General features: G+C 44.3%; 3 protein-coding genes and 1 long non-coding RNA gene across 5 annotated transcripts in view; 2 read left to right on the top strand and 2 right to left on the bottom strand.

Annotated features, from left to right (window-relative positions):
* The window catches only part of LOC109643872 (fibroblast growth factor receptor 1-A-like), a 5,848-nt gene extending 3,747 nt beyond the window's left edge, over positions 1 to 2,101 (top strand). The window contains exons 5-7 of one of the 2 annotated variants that reach the window (XM_069513701.1): positions 451 to 641; positions 1,053 to 1,197; positions 1,347 to 2,101. In XM_069513701.1, the coding sequence (XP_069369802.1) occupies positions 451 to 641; positions 1,053 to 1,197; positions 1,347 to 1,450 (440 nt within the window). In that variant the 3' untranslated portion in view covers positions 1,451 to 2,101. Of the gene's footprint in view, positions 1 to 450; positions 642 to 1,052; positions 1,198 to 1,343 lie in introns of both variants that reach the window. The other variant, XM_069513700.1, reaches the window with a different exon arrangement.
* Positions 1,204 to 2,932, bottom strand: LOC138405399 (uncharacterized). The gene is made up of 3 exons (XR_011239140.1): positions 2,189 to 2,932; positions 1,588 to 1,692; positions 1,204 to 1,415 (listed from the first exon to the last, which is right to left on the bottom strand). It is a non-coding gene; the product is annotated as an uncharacterized lncRNA (long non-coding RNA).
* A 1,832-nt stretch (positions 2,933 to 4,764) lies between these two features.
* LOC109643875 (uncharacterized) lies at positions 4,765 to 11,061 on the bottom strand. Its single transcript, XM_069513708.1, has 19 exons — positions 10,144 to 11,061; positions 9,963 to 10,035; positions 9,696 to 9,765; positions 9,542 to 9,584; positions 9,270 to 9,348; positions 8,547 to 8,635; positions 8,310 to 8,456; positions 7,977 to 8,028; positions 7,727 to 7,827; positions 7,080 to 7,165; positions 6,670 to 6,751; positions 6,507 to 6,592; positions 6,333 to 6,420; positions 6,171 to 6,219; positions 5,995 to 6,085; positions 5,726 to 5,826; positions 5,510 to 5,594; positions 5,149 to 5,253; positions 4,765 to 4,976 (listed from the first exon to the last, which is right to left on the bottom strand). The coding sequence occupies exons 2-19, from the start codon at positions 10,022 to 10,024 to the stop codon at positions 4,872 to 4,874; spliced, it is 1,521 nt and encodes a 506-aa protein (XP_069369809.1). The 5' UTR covers positions 10,025 to 10,035; positions 10,144 to 11,061; the 3' UTR covers positions 4,765 to 4,871.
* A 129-nt stretch (positions 11,062 to 11,190) lies between these two features.
* Positions 11,191 to 19,298, top strand: mfsd14ba (major facilitator superfamily domain containing 14Ba). The gene is made up of 12 exons (XM_020109120.2): positions 11,191 to 11,459; positions 13,014 to 13,112; positions 13,251 to 13,313; positions 13,532 to 13,659; positions 13,766 to 13,880; positions 14,354 to 14,572; positions 15,022 to 15,135; positions 15,429 to 15,500; positions 15,589 to 15,701; positions 15,864 to 15,961; positions 16,065 to 16,228; positions 16,485 to 19,298. The coding sequence occupies exons 1-12, from the start codon at positions 11,385 to 11,387 to the stop codon at positions 16,755 to 16,757; spliced, it is 1,533 nt and encodes a 510-aa protein (XP_019964679.2). The 5' UTR covers positions 11,191 to 11,384; the 3' UTR covers positions 16,758 to 19,298.
* Positions 19,299 to 19,679: the final 381 nt, after the last annotated feature.

Genomic DNA, 19,679 nt, shown 5'->3' with positions numbered 1-19,679 from the left:
GACTCGTTCACAACAACAGGAACACGTGGGGGACATTCAGGCGAGGGGCGGAGCCTGTAGAGCAGCAGGAGGCGGGACATGGCATCTAAACTCCGCTGTGTAAAGATCAGTGTTGTTGTTTACAGCTCGTCCACACGGCATCGGCCTCATCACCAAAACATCTGGAACCTCCTCGTCTTTCCAAGTTGACGTCTTCGTCTTCTACGTGTACGACTCCTCTTCTTCATCCTGAGACATTTGAGTTCTTCAGTTTCACGTCCGTCACGTGTTAGAAACCTCAGAGACACGCCCACTCACTGAGAAGGTTCCAGATGTTTTATGATGGAGCTGGCGTTCTCACGTACAGAACCTCCAGAACATTTCAGGAAAATGTCCAGACTTCAGTGCAGGTCTGAAAACGTCTCCTGAGAGAAACAGATGTGAGGATGTCCTCTGTCTCGTCTTTTCCAGAGCGGTGTCCTCACAGACCGATGCTGCAGGCCGGTCTGCCCGCTAACCAGACGGTGGTCGTTGGTAGTGACGTGGAGTTTGTGTGTCGGGTGTTCAGCGACCCGCAGCCTCACATCCAGTGGCTCAAACACATCATCGTCAATGGCAGCAAGGAGGGACCGGACGGACACCCCTACGTCCTGATCCTCAAGGTGAGGGAGCCGCTTCACTGAGGTCAGAGTGAAATCATCAGACCTGTTACATCTGAGCTCAAACCTGTAAATATCTGTACTGTCAATCAAGCATTTGTTTTTGAAGTGGAAGTTTGTTACATCTCACTTTGCTTGACCTCGTATTCCATCGGGGTCGAGGACTAGTGGTGAGGAAAGGAGATGATTTAGTGGTTAGGAGAGGAGATGATTTAGTGGTTAGGGGAGGAGATGATTTAGTGGTTAGGGGAGGAGATGATTTAGTGGTTAGGGGAGGAGATGATTTAGTGGTTAGGGGAGGAGATGATTTAGTGGTTAGGGGAGGAGATGATTTGGACTTTCCAAACACCCTGAGTCTTGTTGTTGTTGTGATTGAGAGGCCCCTCTCTAACGTGGCGTTGCTCTCGTCCTCAGACTGTCAGTTTGAACACCACAGATAAAGAGACGGATGTCTTGACCCTGAGGAACGTGTCTCTGGAGGAGGCCGGCGAGTACACGTGTCTGGGAGGAAACTCCATCGGATTCTCTCATCGCTCTGCGTGGCTCAATGTCGTGAACGGTTTGTAACGATGATCAGAAACTTTTTAACTTTCAAACTTTAATGGTTATTTATTGAAGGTTTATCATCCACATCTGTCTCTCTGTGTCTGTCTCTCTGTCTGTCTGTCTGTCTCACATCCCTTTGAACTGCTGCATGATGGACAGAAGATGTTCACTACGTTTCTGGATGCTGCTCTGCTCCTCCTTCAGTCTCTCCTGCTCCTGCTGCACCTCCTCCTGAGGAGACAGACAGACAGACAGAGACAGTTTGATTCACTCTCTTGTCCGTCTTGTCTTTAACATTGTGATGAAACATTGTGATGAAATATATATATATATATATATAATATTAATCCAGATGTGAAGTCATCAGGGGAATAAGATATAAGCTGTGTGTGTTTTGACTGACTCGGAGTCGGCACAGTTCTCTCCTCTCGCGGTCGTTCTCCTCAGCTCGGGCTCGGAGCCAGGCCTCATTCTGAGAGCGATGTCTGTCCAGCAGCTCCTGCAGCTCCTGACACACACACACACACACACACACACACACACACACACACACACACACACTTATTACTTTGTGTTGATTCGATTTGACGACAGTGAACTACATCAGATTGTTTTGGACGCACAGATCAGAGCAGGTTATGCAGATTGAGTGGACTGGGTTACATTAAAGTACACTCCATAGAGTCAATGGATAAACTGAGATTTATTAAAGTCATTATTGATAAATTAACTTCTGTTGGTTATTGAAACAGTAACAAACCTGTTGCTGCTGTTGTCTATGAGCCTCATGAGCTGGGAGTTTTTTATAAATCAAAACTGATGATGTCTTTAAAATTACAATGAAGGTGCAGATCTGTGATTTTCCAGTAAAGAAGTGATCGTTTCAAACATGAATAAAAACAGAGTGTGTTACTGCAGCTCAGTGTGTGTGTGTGTGTGTGAGATTAGATCTGCAGAAATCTCTTTTCTCTGAGTTTGTGTGAATGTTCACAAACTGAATCTACCTTCTGTGAGGGTCGTTTTTCTTCCAAACATCTGGACTCCAGCTGTGTGTTGTTTTTTTGAGCCTGTAAATTCATTTTTTCCTCTCAGTCAGCGTCACATTCAAACTCTCTGCTGTCGTCTGCGTTCATAAACAAAACCTGTTTCTAATTCTCCACCTCGTTCAGACGAAACTTTATCCTCTGAAATCAAACCGCTGAGACGAGGATCAGTCCAGAGTCGACTCTGCTTCGGCTCCTCGTGCTTTTTATAAACCGTTTGATGTGTTTCACAGCCGCCGCACGTTTACCATCATCTGCATTCACCACAACACACAGATCTACAGAAAGTCCCAGAGGTTCGTCTCAGACGTAGTTTTTCTATCTGTTCACCTTCAGTTTGACTGGAAATGAAACAGAGTGAAAGGCTGCAGATCATTCAGGGAGGAGGGAGGAGGGAGGAGGGGGGGGGTGACAGGGCGTCAGCAGGTTACACAGAGGACAACATCTGGAGAGCTCTAATGTCAGATTATTACAGCAGGAGCACAGACTGTAGATAAAGATGGACTGTGTGTGTGTGTGTGTGTGTGTGTGTGTGTGTGTGTGTGTGTGTGTGTGTGTGTGTGTGTGTCTCGCTTGAAGCTTGATTCACAGCGACTCTGTTCACTGAGCAGAGGTCAGAGGTTAATCTGCCCCCTTCTCTCTCTCTCTCTCTCACACACACACACACACACACACACACAGCTTTTAAACATCTCTATCTTTTGCTCGCAGTCGACGCAGTGAAGTCGTCTGAGGATGAAGAAGACGATGAGTCATCCTCAGAGGAAAACAAACTCTCCAATGAACTTTCAACGAGCAACGAGAAGCTCCAGCGTGAGTCTCACACTCTCTCCTCCTCTGTCTCTGCTCGTCTGGTGCAAACGTGAAGGGTTGTAATCGTGCTGGTGTCTCCTTGTTAGCGTTGGCGCCTCAGTGGGTGACGCCGGAGAAGATGGAGAAGCAGCTCCACGCCGTTCCCGCCAGTCGGACTGTGAAGTTTAGGTGCCAGGCGACGGGAAACCCTGTTCCCTCTCTGCACTGGTACAAGAACGGAAAAGAGTTCAGGAAGGACCAGAGGATCGGAGGCTTCAAGGTTCGTGTTCGACCGATCAGAGAAAAAAACCAAGTCTGGTAAACAGTTGTTAGAATTGATGTGTTTGTCTCTGTCAGATCAGAGACCACATGTGGACTCTGATCATGGAGTCAGTGGTTCCGTCAGACAAAGGGAACTACACGTGTGTGGTGGAGAACGAGCACGGGAGCCTGAGACACACGTACCTGCTGGACGTACTTGGTAAGAAACGTTTGATCACGATGATGACGTGTTAACTGTCGGACATGTTCTCATCCTGAGACGTTTTCACACATGAACTGTGTAACATGTTGTGTCGTCAGTGTTTCACGACTCGTTCACAACAACAGGAACACGTGGGGGACATTCAGGCGAGGGGCGGAGCCTGTAGAGCAGCAGGAGGCGGGACATGGCATCTAAACTCCGCTGTGTAAAGATCAGTGTTGTTGTTTACAGCTCGTCCACACGGCATCGGCCTCATCACCAAAACATCTGGAACCTCCTCGTCTTTCCAAGTTGACGTCTTCGTCTTCTACGTGTACGACTCCTCTTCTTCATCCTGAGACATTTGAGTTCTTCAGTTTCACGTCCGTCACGTGTTAGAAACCTCAGAGACACGCCCACTCACTGAGAAGGTTCCAGATGTTTTATGATGGAGCTGGCGTTCTCACGTACAGAACCTCCAGAACATTTCAGGAAAATGTCCAGACTTCAGTGCAGGTCTGAAAACGTCTCCTGAGAGAAACAGATGTGAGGATGTCCTCTGTCTCGTCTTTTCCAGAGCGGTGTCCTCACAGACCGATGCTGCAGGCCGGTCTGCCCGCTAACCAGACGGTGGTCGTTGGTAGTGACGTGGAGTTTGTGTGTCGGGTGTTCAGCGACCCGCAGCCTCACATCCAGTGGCTCAAACACATCATCGTCAATGGCAGCAAGGAGGGACCGGACGGACACCCCTACGTCCTGATCCTCAAGGTGAGGGAGCCGCTTCACTGAGGCCAGAGTGAAATCATCAGACCTGTTACATCTGAGCTCAAACCTGTAAATATCTGTACTGTCAATCAAGCATTTGTTTTTGAAGTGGAAGTTTGTTACATCTCACTTTGCTTGACCTCGTATTCCATCGGGGTCGAGGACTAGTGGTGAGGAAAGGAGATGATTTAGTGGTTAGGAGAGGAGATGATTTAGTGGTTAGGGGAGGAGATGATTTAGTGGTTAGGGGAGGAGATGATTTAGTGGTTAGGGGAGGAGATGATTTGGACTTTCCAAACACCCTGAGTCTTGTTGTTGTTGTGATTGAGAGGCCCCTCTCTAACGTGGCGTTGCTCTCGTCCTCAGACTGTCAGTTTGAACACCACAGATAAAGAGACGGATGTCTTGACCCTGAGGAACGTGTCTCTGGAGGACGCCGGCGAGTACACGTGTCTGGGAGGAAACTCCATCGGATTCTCTCATCGCTCTGCGTGGCTCAATGTCGTGAACGGTTTGTAACGATGATCAGAAACTTTTTAACTTTCAAACTTTAATGGTTATTTATTGAAGGTTTATCATCCACATCTGTCTCTCTGTGTCTGTCTCTCTGTCTGTCTGTCTGTCTCACATCCCTTTGAACTGCTGCATGATGGACAGAAGATGTTCACTACGTTTCTGGATGCTGCTCTGCTCCTCCTTCAGTCTCTCCTGCTCCTGCTGCACCTCCTCCTGAGGAGACAGACAGACAGACAGAGACAGTTTGATTCACTCTCTTGTCCGTCTTGTCTTTAACATTGTGATGAAACATTGTGATGAAATATATATATATATATATATAATATTAATCCAGATGTGAAGTCATCAGGGGAATAAGATATAAGCTGTGTGTGTTTTGACTGACTCGGAGTCGGCACAGTTCTCTCCTCTCGCGGTCGTTCTCCTCAGCTCGGGCTCGGAGCCAGGCCTCATTCTGAGAGCGATGTCTGTCCAGCAGCTCCTGCAGCTCCTGACACACACACACACACACACACACACACACACACACACACACACACACACACACTTATTACTTTGTGTTGATTCGATTTGACGACAGTGAACTACATCAGATTGTTTTGGACGCACAGATCAGAGCAGGTTATGCAGATTGAGTGGACTGGGTTACATTAAAGTACACTCCATAGAGTCAATGGATAAACTGAGATTTATTAAAGTCATTATTGATAAATTAACTTCTGTTGGTTATTGAAACAGTAACAAACCTGTTGCTGCTGTTGTCTATGAGCCTCATGAGCTTCTTTCTCTTTCTGCAGAGCAGCAGCAGCTTTAGACAAATCTGACGTCTCTCTGGAATAAATCATGTTTATTAGTTTATATGAATGTTGGGAGTTAAGTCCGTCTCCAGATAAATGATTCTCATTGAAGGTGTTAACCTGTGGTCCGATGTAAAGAAACAAACTTAACAAATGAACGAGTACCGATCCAGTTTGTGGAACTCCTGGTCGAGCAGAGCGAAGGCCGCCTGGATCATCTTCATGGCCTGATCCCGAACTGCACTGAAATCTCTGTGGACAAACGTCTGCAGGAGATAAAACATATTGAATTAAAGTCTCCATGAAAAATATAAGTGAATATAAGTAGATAATAATAAAACAATAACAATAAACTTTTTTAGTTTTTTTAATCAACATGATTGAGCCAAAGCTACAGTTTGGATTCCGAAGAACTCGGAGTGTGTCGTCATCACCTGAGGATCAGCCGCCGTGTTCCTGGACTGGCTGCTCGGAGCCGAGTCGCTCAGCTCGTAGCGAACGTTTGGGACCTTTGTGGGGCTGAAACTGTAAAAACAGTCAAAACCAGAATGAAACCAAACTGTTGAAGCTGATCGACACTGAAACAGAAAGAGGTGAAAGAGAAACGCACCTGTGACTGACTCCCTGAAGACCGAACTCTGACAGAATCTCCTTCATCACTGAGGAGGAGAAGTGTGACGACTGTTTCTCTTTGGTTTTTATCTCGTTTTAAAGATAAATCTCAAATATTAGTGAAACCATAAATCTTTAGTAAATCAAATGATCAACGCACCAGGTTGTCTCTCTGAGGGGTTGATGAGTTTCATCACCTTCAGGTCATTAAACTCCTGCTCTTCATTCTTCCCCCCGAACACATACAGCTGTCAACACAACACACACACACAGTTCATTCCACATTATGACAACGACGACCACGACCACCTGAGTGAGGCGTTGAATGACTGACGTGACTGCGGAGGATGAACGTCGTGTGTCCGTGTCGACGAGCCGGAGGAATCCCAACGTAGAGCGGAACCTTCCACTTCATCTTAGCTGGAGACACAGGGTGAAAAGACCACGACTCATCAGGATGATCGTTCTCTTCAGCGGACGTTCAGTTTCTCACTCACCAATACTGAGTTTGTGGATTTCATTGGACGACGTCTCTGTGCCGTCCTCAGTGAAGCTTCTGCCACCAAACAAGTAGACGTCCTTGATGGAGACAGAGGACACGTGTTCAGGTCAATCACTTTAATTAGTGTTATGACTGTAAAACATTGACGTGCTCGTAACAAGTGAGAACTGTTAAGACTGTAAAGATGGACGACTCGTCTCCACTTCCTGCTGTTGTGCAAACATGAAGCCAAAATATCCTGGAGACGGGTGCGTCCATCGGAAGGGATCAGGGGGATGGAACCACGGTATCAAGGTCCCACCCATACACATGCTCAACCCATCACGGGTCAGTCCCAGCTGTCAATCATGACATGTTGCGTGTGTGAGTGTGTGTGTGTGTGTGAGTGTGTGTGAGTGTGTGTACTTTATCATGGTGAGCAGTCAGTGTTTGTCTGCTGCAGGCTGCAGGTGTTTCTCCTTTCACCTCCCATTTCTGCCACAACAGGTTTTCTGAGAAAGATGGGGCACAAAGGTCAAAGGTCAGAGACAACTGACGACTTCCTGTGGACATAAACTTATTAAAGGATCTGCATGTTTTTGGCCTCTAGGGGCGCTACAGAGCTGGTTTTGAGTTTCGTTTGAGTCGTGCATGAATACGATGATGTTCACACTCTGAGTAGTTTCACACGATTTCACTAATCTCCCTGTGAAGCCGGTAAAGTCTGGACAGACAAAGACTACAAGCTGGTAAACGATGATGTAAATACAGTTTCATTTAAGATTCTTAGAAATATCAGCTTTGCAAACATTTTGTGGGAAAATACATTTATTCAACACATATTTTGTAGCTTAAGAAAACACACAACTTTTTTTATTTACAAAAACTCCACAGGACATCTTTAAAATGTTTCAATGCTTCTGTTACAGAAGTTTGGTTTGTTTCCTTCAACTGAAATCATTCCATTAAATATCAAATTATGAAATTATTATTTATGTCAGTTGCTCAACAAAGTGTGTTTGTTTGTGTTGTTGAATCACTGATGTCACACAAACAGATGTTTCTCTGTGTACCTGTGTTGAGGACATGCAGCTCTTTGCAGAAGTCTCCACCTGCTCCGTGACCCCCGAACATGAAGAGCTGATCCCCGACCAGAGCGAAACTCTGATCACACCTACACACACACACACACACACACAATAACACACTGACATTTAAACTCACTGGAGGAAAGAACACACTAAAAAACATCACGTGACTCCTTCAAAATGAATTTTAATATTCCTCTGATGAAGGACAGATAAGAGGAACAAAGTGTCTCACAGAGCAGGAGGAAGCGATCCACTGGTTTTAACTGGCGTCCAGGAGAGAGACACTGAAACAGCAGAGAGGACGTTTGAGAGACAATAAGAAACTTTGCATTTATTAAAATGAAAAGACAAAGAACATAAAAACTAAATTAATGTAAATTAAGATGAAAATAAAACCAAGAAAGTAAAATGTGAGATATAATGAGAATCTGAAGAATAAGAAGAAATAGGTTTATAATTGATGTTAAAAACAGATCATTACATAATAACGTCTTATTCTTTGATCAGTGGGGGGATTTTTATCTAAATGAAGAAAGAAACGTTTGTGTGTTTTTATTTTCTGGACCTGTGTTGAACACCAGGAGGTCGTCGGTTCGATTCCCTCCCAGTATTCCTCCATACACGTAGATGTTGTCTCCAACGGCAACGGAGCTGTGTCTGAGGGTTTTGACGGCCACGCCCCCGGTTGCTAAGCAATCCCAGGTCAGAGACACTGTCAGAAAAGAACAGGAAATAACATCACAGCCGTGTTTGACTTTGAGGAAACGTTGTCCTCTGCCTCCTCCTGCTGTAACATCCTCACCGATGTCAAAGCTGTAAACTCCAGGGAGACACTCGGCGGCTTCAGGGCTCGAGACGCCACCAAACAGATACAACCTCCCTCCGACAACACTGAGACAGACAAGTTACAAACCCATCAGAGACTAATGTCATTGTTTGTAGTGAGACACCTTCACGTGACCTTCAGCTCCCTGAGGCAGAACAAGGATCCTTCACATGAAACCACCAGCTGACAGATCACCGATACTCTTAAAACTGTTCTAACATAAATACCAAACATGCAAATTACTTCAGTGAACATCTTCAACATGTCCACCGCCTTCCTCACTGATTTTTAATGTTTTGTTTCAGTGATTTAATTTGTGCACATTAATACGTGAAGCACTTTGAGCTTCAGTTTGCATCAGCTTCTCAGATACAGTTTATTATTCAGCAGCGTGGAGTTCACGATCGCACATAAAACAAGTGTAAAATAACTGGTGAGGACAATAAAGCAAAACTTCACAATCATGTTTATTACCAAGCAGGTTTTCATATAACAGGAACAAGCTAATAAATTAAAGACAATGTACTTCAAGTACAAGAGCAAAACTGAAAACTGTGCAATAAAAGTTTCAGATATGAAAAAATACAAGTTTTCACAGAAAATATACAGAACATGAAGGTGTAATAATAAATCTGTTAGAGCTAATGTGTCTGATGTTTAAAAAGTTTAAGACGTATATATTTGAATCATAGAGTTTACCACAGAGTGTGTCCTTCTCTGGCCGAGGGAACGTCTCCACTCTGAGGAATCTCCTCCCACGTCACATCATCAGGAGACACTGAAATCAAGATTTACATGTTATTTTAGTAAAAATCTCAGAAAGTACAGAAAAATCATTTTCATTTTGTTTCACAAAATATATTTTTCATGGTGAAAAAGTGACAGTCGGTCTTTAAAGAGCTCTTTAAATATCTTCTGCAAACACGATAACAAATAATAATACGATTAAAGAACAAATGTTTAGGTCGAACCTGTCAACATGTAGAAGTCGTTGAAGTAAACCGGGTTGTTCTCCTACAAAATGAGGAAAATGTAAAAATACTTCATTACACAAAAATGTTCTGCATGAAAAATCCCGCTCAAGTAAAAGTACATGGGAGGTGGGGGGAGGGGTAGTTAAACGACCTGGTTGATGCTGGACACGCCACCGAACAGAAAGGCCACGTTTCCTGCCACGGCTGAAGCGTGTCCGTACCTGAGGACAAAGATGTGACCGAGACTCAAACTCACGTTTACCTTCAGAGTAAAACCAGAAAACTTGATCAACAGCGGCCTCTATGGCCGTAATGGGAACTTACAGGTAAACGGTAAAACATGCTAAAAACATGCGTGACGCAGGATCACTGGTTTTACTTTGACATTTTTTAAGGCGTGAAAAAAAACGTGTCTCACCTCGGACTCGGAGCTTCTCCTCTCGTTTCTTTCTCCAGCCAGTGACCGCTAGCTAAGGCCATGTTGACATCTACTGACTCACACACACACACACACAAAGGTCAGAGGTCAGTGTGGCCTCGGTGGACGTATATTTACACATTGAAGTTTTTCCTGTAGCCTTCAAAAGAAAGAAACTTACCTGTGGAGGTTTGTGTCGACGTGTTTTCCGTCTGTCGTGGTTTTGTTGAAGTTGCACTCGGCCGCAGACGAGTCGACTCAGCTCAGCGTCTCAGTTTACAGGTGAGATACACTTTCCTCCGCAGGTACAATGTTGCCTAGCAACACCTCAACCAAACATGGCAGGTGAGTGGCGTCCTTCAGGAAGTGGAGAGAGAGAGAGAGAGAGAACTGAAGACAAACATATTCTCTCTTTATTTATACGCTGATGAAAATATCCAACAATTCAAACATTCTTTATTGATATTTGGTGAGAACAGAAATAAAACCAGTGACGGTGTCGGAGCTTTAAATCCTCGGGTTCTCTGTGGATCGATGATGTAAAACACGGTCACGTTTCCCGCCATCACCACATTATTATCATGTATAACACACACACACACACACACACACACACACACACACACCACAGCCACTGACACGTGATGTCCCCGCCCATTCTCCTCCTCCTGCCACTGTCAACTGGAACACTTTCAAAATAAAAGGCAAATTGACAAATTCACTGAGACATATTTGACCCTAATGAAAATCAAAGCCATCAAAGAGAGATTGGAAATCACGTGATGAATGAAAATCGAATCACTTCTGCTTTTCACATGTGTTGGAACTGTTCACTTATTTATTTATTATTCGGTTTGGTCACTTGAACAAACATCGGTGAGATAAGAACGACCTGAAATGACAGAAACATCTTTGACAAACTTTTAGAAACGTCCCATCTGTTAACATGGAGAAGTTGGGAGCTTTGGTGGGTGGGTTCAGACAGAACATGGCCGCCGGAGCCACAATGATTGGCTTCACTTCTGGGGACCCGTCATGTCGTCCATCTTTATCTCCAGCCTATGAGTGTAAACGATTACTTCAGTAGATATCGTCATGTTCAGTTATATTAAGTTGTATTATGTTATATTTATACACGGTCACGATAAACAGTCGAACTGCTCCGTTTTTCCGTAAAACACAGGCTTTTATTGTGAAGGCTCGGTCCCGGCAGGAAGTCCTGTGTGTGACGTGACGGAGGAGCCGGGACGAGCGGAGCGTTTTATTCTCACGGGCCGAATTTTTGATCTCGGTTCTTTTTTTAATCCGTTAGCTCGGTTCAGCCTCTCCGGGGCCAGAGAAGGACGCATCCTGGAAGTCTCCGGGGAACCGCGGATTTCCACGCAGCATGGGAGCTTCGTGACCCGCGGCAGGTGCGAGGAGATGTCGGGGGAGGCGGCGGCGGCCCCCGGGAGGGTGGTGCTGGTCAAGAAGATCATCATGAAGGACGGAGCCGCGGTGGGTGAACCGAGCCCGCGCCATCTTATCCCGGTCCATCGATTCACCGGGTTCACATTCAGATCTCACTCACGTTTTAGTTCGTGTCTGTGAGGCGGAGACTGAACCTATGAGATAAGATTTAAAAATCACACAGACTTTCTATTTGTTCTAAATCAAATTATAATAATGATGATGATGAGGATGATGATGAAGAATAATAAGCAGATATTAACAGATGTGTACAGCTGCTCAGTTTACTGTAATAAAATAGAATTGATCCATGTTCCAGATGTTCAGATGAGTGACAGGGCTGATCCAGATGTGTGTGTGTGTGTGTGTGTGTGTGTGTGTGTGTGTGAGATGCTGATGTGCTCAGATCCATTATCTCTTATGCAACATCTCTCAGACACAGTGAGGACAGATCCAGGCTCCACAGGATCCACAGGCAGCGTCCATTTTAACACCACACACAACAACAGCAGCGTCTCCTCCTCCTCCTCCTCCTCCTCCTCCTCCTCTCCTGACAGGAATAAAATGTCAGAACACAGAGGACACACAGGGACGATAGATGTCCCCTCGTTGTTTTTATGTTTAAACACTCACTTCTGCTCCAGAGAACGAAGAGCGTGTGACTAATCTGAGGTCAATTAAAGCTAGTACATCGGATAAGCTCCTTCTGAACATCAGACTTTTGTTGTATTATTATCTATCATCGGTCGTAGACAGTGAATACAGATGCACGACCTGGTGGCTGGATGAATCCATGTTAGCAGATGGGACACGGACTAACTAAAACGTCACTGTGAATAAAATGGAGGTCGTTCTTATCACGCTGATGTTTGTTCTAGTGTCGGATGCGTTTGGGTTTAATTCGATATTTGACGATAGAACTATGAGCTGAGACACAATGAGGCGTGGATTGATGGAACCTCTCAATCGTGGCTCTGATCCCTGATTTTCCTTCTCTAACGCTAAGTCCGGTATTTTTCAACCTGGGAACTTTTCTTCTAAATGTGTGTAAATGAATGAAACTTACTTCAGTGCAGCTGATTGTAAATTATCATCCATCTAGAGTCCAATACACCAAAAAGCACCAAATACCACAGTGTGATTGACAGCTCGTACCGTCCAATGGGTGAAGGTGTAGGTGGGTGTGCATTGTCCTCGAGCTCTCAAACAGGCTCCACCCCCTGCTCTTCCAAATATGGTTAGTTTTGGTTTAAACAAACAAACTGGACTGAATGACAGAACGACAGCTCACAGACCAACGGGTGACGTCACGGTGGGTCGATGCTGCGTACGACCCCGTCAGTGATTCAGGGAAATTCTGTCGACAAAACTACTGATCTTCCTCGAACATCAGACACGCTGCCCCCTGCTGACACCAGGATGTATGGCACAGAAGAGCATCGGTGAACGAGTCGTTATCTGAACTCAAATGACTCAAAGTAAAGACAGAAAATCTGTCAGTGTTCGTCTGCACTGCTCCACTTTATTCAAACGATTTATTAGAGTTATTATAGTTTGTTCTTTAATAGACAGTTATTAAAAATGATCAAATGTGTGTTCCAGCTCCAGCAGGGCATCGGCAGACCCAGTGTGTATCACGCCGTGGTGGTGATCTTCCTGGAGTTCTTTGCCTGGGGTCTGCTCACCACGCCCATGCTCACTGTGAGTAACAGAATCACTTTGCCTCTTAGGAGCAAGATGCAGAGTGTTTATGATGCCAGAATGAAAAGTGTTTAAATATTATGGAGCCGGATATTTAGCTTCTTTCTTTCTAATCAGTTATATTTTGTCTTTTTGCAGGTTTTACATGAAACGTTTCCTCAGCACACGTTTCTGATGAATGGACTCATTCAGGGAGTGAAGGTAAAAACTCAACTCTTCAGTTTGTGACTCACGCCTTCGTGACTCATGCTCAGATTTTAGTAGAGTTCTCCAGTGAATCAGCATCAATCAACAGGATTCAGTCACTGAGACGTTCAAACTCCGAGCAGTGAACTGAGCTCAGTGTTTCAGAGATTCATCCACGTGGAACCTTTTTAACACAGTCACATATTTCACTGACTCTGCTACTTCCTGTCCAGGGTCTTCTCTCGTTCATGTCCGCTCCTCTGATTGGTGCGTTGTCGGATGTGTGGGGCAGACGCTCCTTCCTGTTGGTCACCGTCTTCTTCACTTGTGCTCCGATCCCTCTGATGAGGCTCAGCCCCTGGTACGACTCACTAATGGTTCATTGTGCCACAGTTATTATCTCACTGGGCAGTTCATTTTTCCTGGTTTGAAGAAACTGAGTTCGATTTTCTCTCTCATGTGTTCAGGTGGTACTTCGCCATGATCTCCATGTCTGGAGCTTTCTCCGTCACCTTCTCTGTCATCTTCGCCTACGTTGCCGACGTGACGTCAGAAAGAGAGAGGAGCACAGCATACGGTCTGGTAAGAGCCACATTTCATGTGTTCTCCCTGAAGTTAAAAAGATGTTTCACAGTGATGGTCACTAGTGAAGATCTTCAGCCATCGTTGTGGTTACGAGACAAAAGTCCACTGAGCTGGAGAGACTGGACGCTTTCAGGAAGCAACGAGATGGGCCGGCCTCATGAAATGTATGAAATAAAACCTTCTCCGTAGACCTTCTGTAAAGTTTCACAGAGGAGGCGATGACATAAGCGGCACAATGACTTCATCGTATCAAATGAAGGATGTTGGTGTCAAATGACCGACGCTGAATCTGCATCAGAGACTAAACTGAGTCGTCTGCAGAATCTGAGCACGAACATGAGCTGAGAGCAGGAAAATAAAATCCCCTTCAAGTTTGAATTATTTGAATCAGATAATGAATACATAAAAACATCTTGAAGAAAACATGACGTCTAAACCGGATCCTCTCCGTCTGTCTCTCCATCCTCTAGGTGTCGGCGACCTTTGCGGCCAGCCTGGTGACGAGTCCGGCCATCGGGGCGTATCTGTCCGCCTGGTACGGGGACAACCTGGTGGTTCTGTTGGCCACGCTGATCGCTCTGGCCGACATCTGCTTCATCCTGCTCGCCATGCCCGAGTCTCTGCCGGACAAGATGAGGCTCAACACGTGGGGGGCGCCGATATCCTGGGAGCAGGCCGACCCCTTCACAGTCAGTAACACACACGGCCTGATTGAATTTACAGCAGAATGATTTTCATTTGATTCTCAGACTAAAAAAAGACATAAAAAACCAAAAGTGAAGTCAAAGCATCTCGATCGCCCCCTGGTGGTTGGCTGCAGTATAGGTCATGAACCATACACCAACCAAAAATAGCATGAGACGTCATGATTGACAGCAGGACTTCCTCATCATGGCTCCTGCACGAGATGGTGGCCTCCATCTCAATATATTCAATACTTTAGCTTAATTTCAAACAACGGGAGGAGACAGAGACGTGTCGTCCATCTTCATTTATAGTCGATGATTCTCCTCTTTGCTTTCATGGACACTTATGGAGGCGATGATGCAATAGATTTACAGGATATGAATCAGACCCGTAGAGTCTCAGGCGATCGTCTGACGGCGTCTGTGTTTGGTTTCCTCTCTCTCTCCTTCAGTCTCTGAGAAAAGTGGGTCAGGACCCGACCGTCTTACTGATCTGTATCACTGTGTTCCTGTCGTACCTGCCAGAGGCCGGACAGTACTCCAGCTTCTTCCTCTACCTGAGACAGGTGAGTCTCACCGCCCATATGTGCTGGATTTGAAATTTGAAAAGCTTGTTCTTGAATGAATAACTAGGAGCACAGAGTTTGATGGCTGTGTCTCATGAGATATAGCGGGCCGTTCACAAAGCAGAAGGTCGGTGGTTTGATCCCGGCTCCTCCTGTTCTCATTCCATAACGTCCTGTGGCTTTTGTCCGTCAAAGACACAGTTGAACAGTTGAGCTTGAAGCTTCTTATAATAGTAATAGTGTATATAAATGCTCAAACTTTGATAATAACAATAACTTCTGTCTCGCACCAGGTTATAAATTTCTCCTCCACAACCATCGCTGTGTTTATTGGCGTCGTGGGGATTCTGTCCATCGTAGCACAGGTAACAAACACGTTACATGTTTATTTACGTGCAATCATTTATAAACGTCAACGACATATATGTTAATTTCTGCCCTCTGTCTCCTCAGACTCTCTTCCTCACGCTGCTGATGAGAACTCTGGGTAATAAGAACACGGTTCTGTTGGGTTTGGGTTTCCAGATCCTTCAGTTGGCCTGGTACGGCTTCGGATCAGAGCCATGGTGAGAACAAAAAAACCTTCAAATGAAAATAAAGAGACTTCCAGTTGCTGGGTGGGGGGGGGGGGGTCGTTGGGTTGGTCTGCAGCAAAGTCCATTAACTCCCACTCTATCTGTGTGTGTGTGTGTGTGTGTGTGTGTGTGTGTGTGTGTGTGTGTGAACAGGATGATGTGGGCAGCAGGAGCTGTAGCAGCAATGTCCTCCATCACCTTCCCAGCTGTTTCTGCTCTGGTGTCACAGTCAGCTGATCCTGATAAACAAGGTGACAAAGACAACCTCTCCTCTCCTCCTGCTCTCCTCCTCCTCCTGCTCTCCTCCTCCTCCTGCTCTCCTCCCTCATCACTAACCTCTCCTCCCTCTCTCAGGTGTGGTTCAGGGGATGATCACGGGGATCAGAGGTCTGTGTAACGGTCTGGGTCCGGCTCTGTACGGATTCATCTTCTTCCTCTTCAACGTTGAGCTCAACACAATGGACCCCATCCAGGGAGACTTCAACATCGACCCGCTGCCTCTGCAAAGTCCCACTGAGGTGCGCTTGTTCTCCGCTCTCCTCTCTCGTCTTTACTACGACAACCTGTTTTCACCCACACCAGGTTTCAAACAGTAACGCAGACCCTGTTCAGACCCGGTGTTAACACCCGTCCTGAGGGATCCAATCACAAGTGTTCACCTCAAACGTTTGAATTAAATATGCTAAGCAGATAAAATAATATGAAAAGAGCAGCCGCGTTGGACATATGTCAACTCAGTTAATAATATCTTCTTCTCTGTCTGTCCTCGTTCAGCGAGCGCTCATCCCCGGCCCGCCCTTCCTGTTGGGTGCGTGCACCGTGGTGGTCGCCTTCTTCGTGGCCCTCTTCATCCCAGAGAAAACCTCCTGCTCCTCCTCTTCCTCCCACCTGTCCCTCAGCGACAAGCCCCACCCGGACAGCAAAGAGTCCATGTCCTCACTGGCTGGCGTCCACATCAACACGCCGCTCCCAGGCAGCGACGAGGAGGCGCCTCCCACCACTAGCGACGAGGACTTTGAGCCTCTGCTGCAGGACAGTATCGTTTGACGGACAGGTGGAAGAGCCACAAAGGGCGGGGCTTACGTTTATAGTTTCACTGATTGACATTTTGCAAAAAAAAAAAGATGAAGATTTTTGCCGCAGGGTGGAACTAAGTACCTCCAAAGTCAGGAAAAGGTGATTGACAGCGAGAAGCTCCAACAGCATCGTCTCTCCACCAGAAGGAGGAGCTAATGTCACCGATCAGGAGCACAGACGGTAACATCACGTGAGCGACCAATGAGGACGGCTCTCTAACGAGGGGGCGGGAGCAAAGAGCTGCAAATAAGATGTCATTATTATTTTTCTGAACGGAGGAGACGGAGACAACGACAGACGGACGTGGGACAAAAAACGACGGCCGAGGACGAAACCATCATGTGATTGAGAGGACGAGGAACCAGCTGTCAATCATGTGAAGAGAGAGACGTACGTACGAAGGATTCTCGTTCATCTTAAAGCTTGAAACTGTTGATTGGTTTTTTTTTTGTTATAAACAAGAAAAAGTGTTTTTACCTTCAGCTGTTTTATTTTAACGTCGTATTTTAATGTCGTGTTTAATTTTTTACTGGTTATTGTATAAAACAAACACGTCTGCAACATATTTACAGCAGCTGAAACTGTTTCTACTCTCTCAGCTGGAGAAAACGTACTTTGTTAAACTTTCTTCCCTTTTGAGTTTAAGGATTTTTATTCTTTTTAAATGTTTGAGTTATTGATGCCAAGGTTTGAATGTGAAGATCTGAGAGACGAGACAACCAAGTGAAATCCAGGATTTCAAAATATCTATTTAAATCATCCATTACATTGAAATGTACATCAACGGGGCAAGAGTCCTGTTTTATTTAAATTTCTTTAGATTTTAAATAAGTAGGAACATTTTTCAGGCCGTGCACTTTGACCACACGTTTATTGTTGATATTTTTTGCGAGAAACGAAATAATGTCAGTTAGAAAAATGACCTCAGTGTATAAGCTTCACTCCTAATCTCACCACTTATTATCCCCATTGTTTGTCACTCTACCTCAGAAAAATGTTTTTAAATCATAACCTGGATTTTACTCATTTTACTCTTATTTTTATATCATTGTCACTTTATGAAGGTGCTGCCGGCTGCTGACGGTGGAAAAACCTCAGAGCTGCAAACCTGGTGTTTTAACTTCCGAGAGAAATCCGAGCACACTCAGATTTGTATTTTTTAATTTCAGTGTAATTTTTGAACTTTAAACTCAACAGATTCTGTGATTTGAAGCAGATCCGATAACAACCAGCATTTCAACACATCTTTCCTGTTCACTCAGGACTGCATCTTTAGAGGAGACGTATTTTATATCATTTTGATTTGTGTTATTACTAAAATGACGTCTCCAGGGGCTCGTGTGCCTTCGTCACGGTGTTAATAACCAATATGTTCACTGTTGCTCACTCTTGAATATTTAATGGTAATATTTAGCGTCAGGCCCTTCACGTCCTGCATGTGCTCCAGATGTTGACAATACAACACAACCGTGCTCTCGGCTCATCAGTTCATCATCAGTTCATCATTTAAATGTCAACAAATGTGGAGAAGATCTCGTTTTCATTTGTTAGTTAAGATTATGTTATGACTTAATATCGTGTGTGTGTGGCGCTAACTTCCGAGGACAAGCACAACACAACACCAAACACAGTATGTGAGTCAAGTATATACAAGTATATTAATAGCACTGAAATGTATTTATAGCAGTTTTTTTTCCTTTACACCATGAGATCGGTCGGTCATTTCTGTTACCCATGATCCTTCACTGTTAGATTTTAGGGAAACGTTTTTTTTGTCTCCTCTCTCGTGTGTTGCAGGTTTGAGGTTCTTCTGTCTGACAACAGTGAAAATCCTGTGAATGAATTTATACTTGAAGCATCAGACAGAGATTCTATGAGAGTTTAACAGAGTTTAAGTGGCACAGAGTTATTTCCTTTATGACCTTAAAATGTACATGAAAAAATGTGAATATTATGGTCTGTAAATAATGTAGAAGTGAAGTCTGGTTCATCAGAAGGTTTTCCTTCTGTGTTTTTGTCCTGTGATGCTCAATGGCACTAAAACAGTGGGTGGAAGTGGTGGAAGGTTTGATTCCTCTTGTGCAGCTAAACCATTAAAAAACAATTGTTCAGATCAGACTTTGCAACAGATAATAATTCTTCTGTTATTTACACCTGACTGTGTTCACATGCACATTGATTCTGTCACATGATGTTTTCATCCCCAGCTTTTAAAGTCCATGAATGAATCCAACACTTTATTTAAACATTAACACGTCTGCAGTTCAGTGACTTTTCTTAATCTGTGCAAAAACCTCAAACCTCCAGATGATAAATTAGGACATTAGTGTGCACGTAAATACTCAAGTGTTATTAAATTCAGATGGTTCAGTGACAGTAAAACTGTAAATACATGGAGTGAATGTATATGAGCAAAGTAAATGTACACAAGGATTCACTGTAAATACACTTTGTCCAGTGTCTCGTCTGAAAGTGTACAAGGTTAGTGGAAATTAAAATGGAACAACACGAGCATGATGTGACTTTTTATTTACTTAGTGTGTTCTGGTAGGACATGGAAACTTAAAAAATAACTTTTTTACATAAACAATATGAATATTTCAATTACATTTCTATCATTTTTTTATTAAAAGACATTTTAATTGAAAGTTCATACTTGACCTTGAGAGTAAAATAAGTTGTTGGTATAATTAGACTATTATATATTTACTACTACCGTAAAAAAAAATCAAATATTAAATTACTTCGTATTTTGTTGTTATAATAATAGTGAATTCTTTCTAAGAGTCATTAAATTAAGGTTTATTGTTATAGTAATAGTGAATTATTTCTAACATAAGCTTTTAAACAATGTTTTATTTGCATTAGTTTATAAAAGTAAGAAATAAAAGT

Source organism: Paralichthys olivaceus, chromosome 18, assembly GCF_024713975.1.
Source record: "Paralichthys olivaceus isolate ysfri-2021 chromosome 18, ASM2471397v2, whole genome shotgun sequence".
NCBI lineage: Eukaryota > Metazoa > Chordata > Actinopteri > Pleuronectiformes > Paralichthyidae > Paralichthys > Paralichthys olivaceus.
Note: the sequence above shows the minus strand (reverse complement) of the source record. Positions and strands in the feature narration are given on the sequence as shown.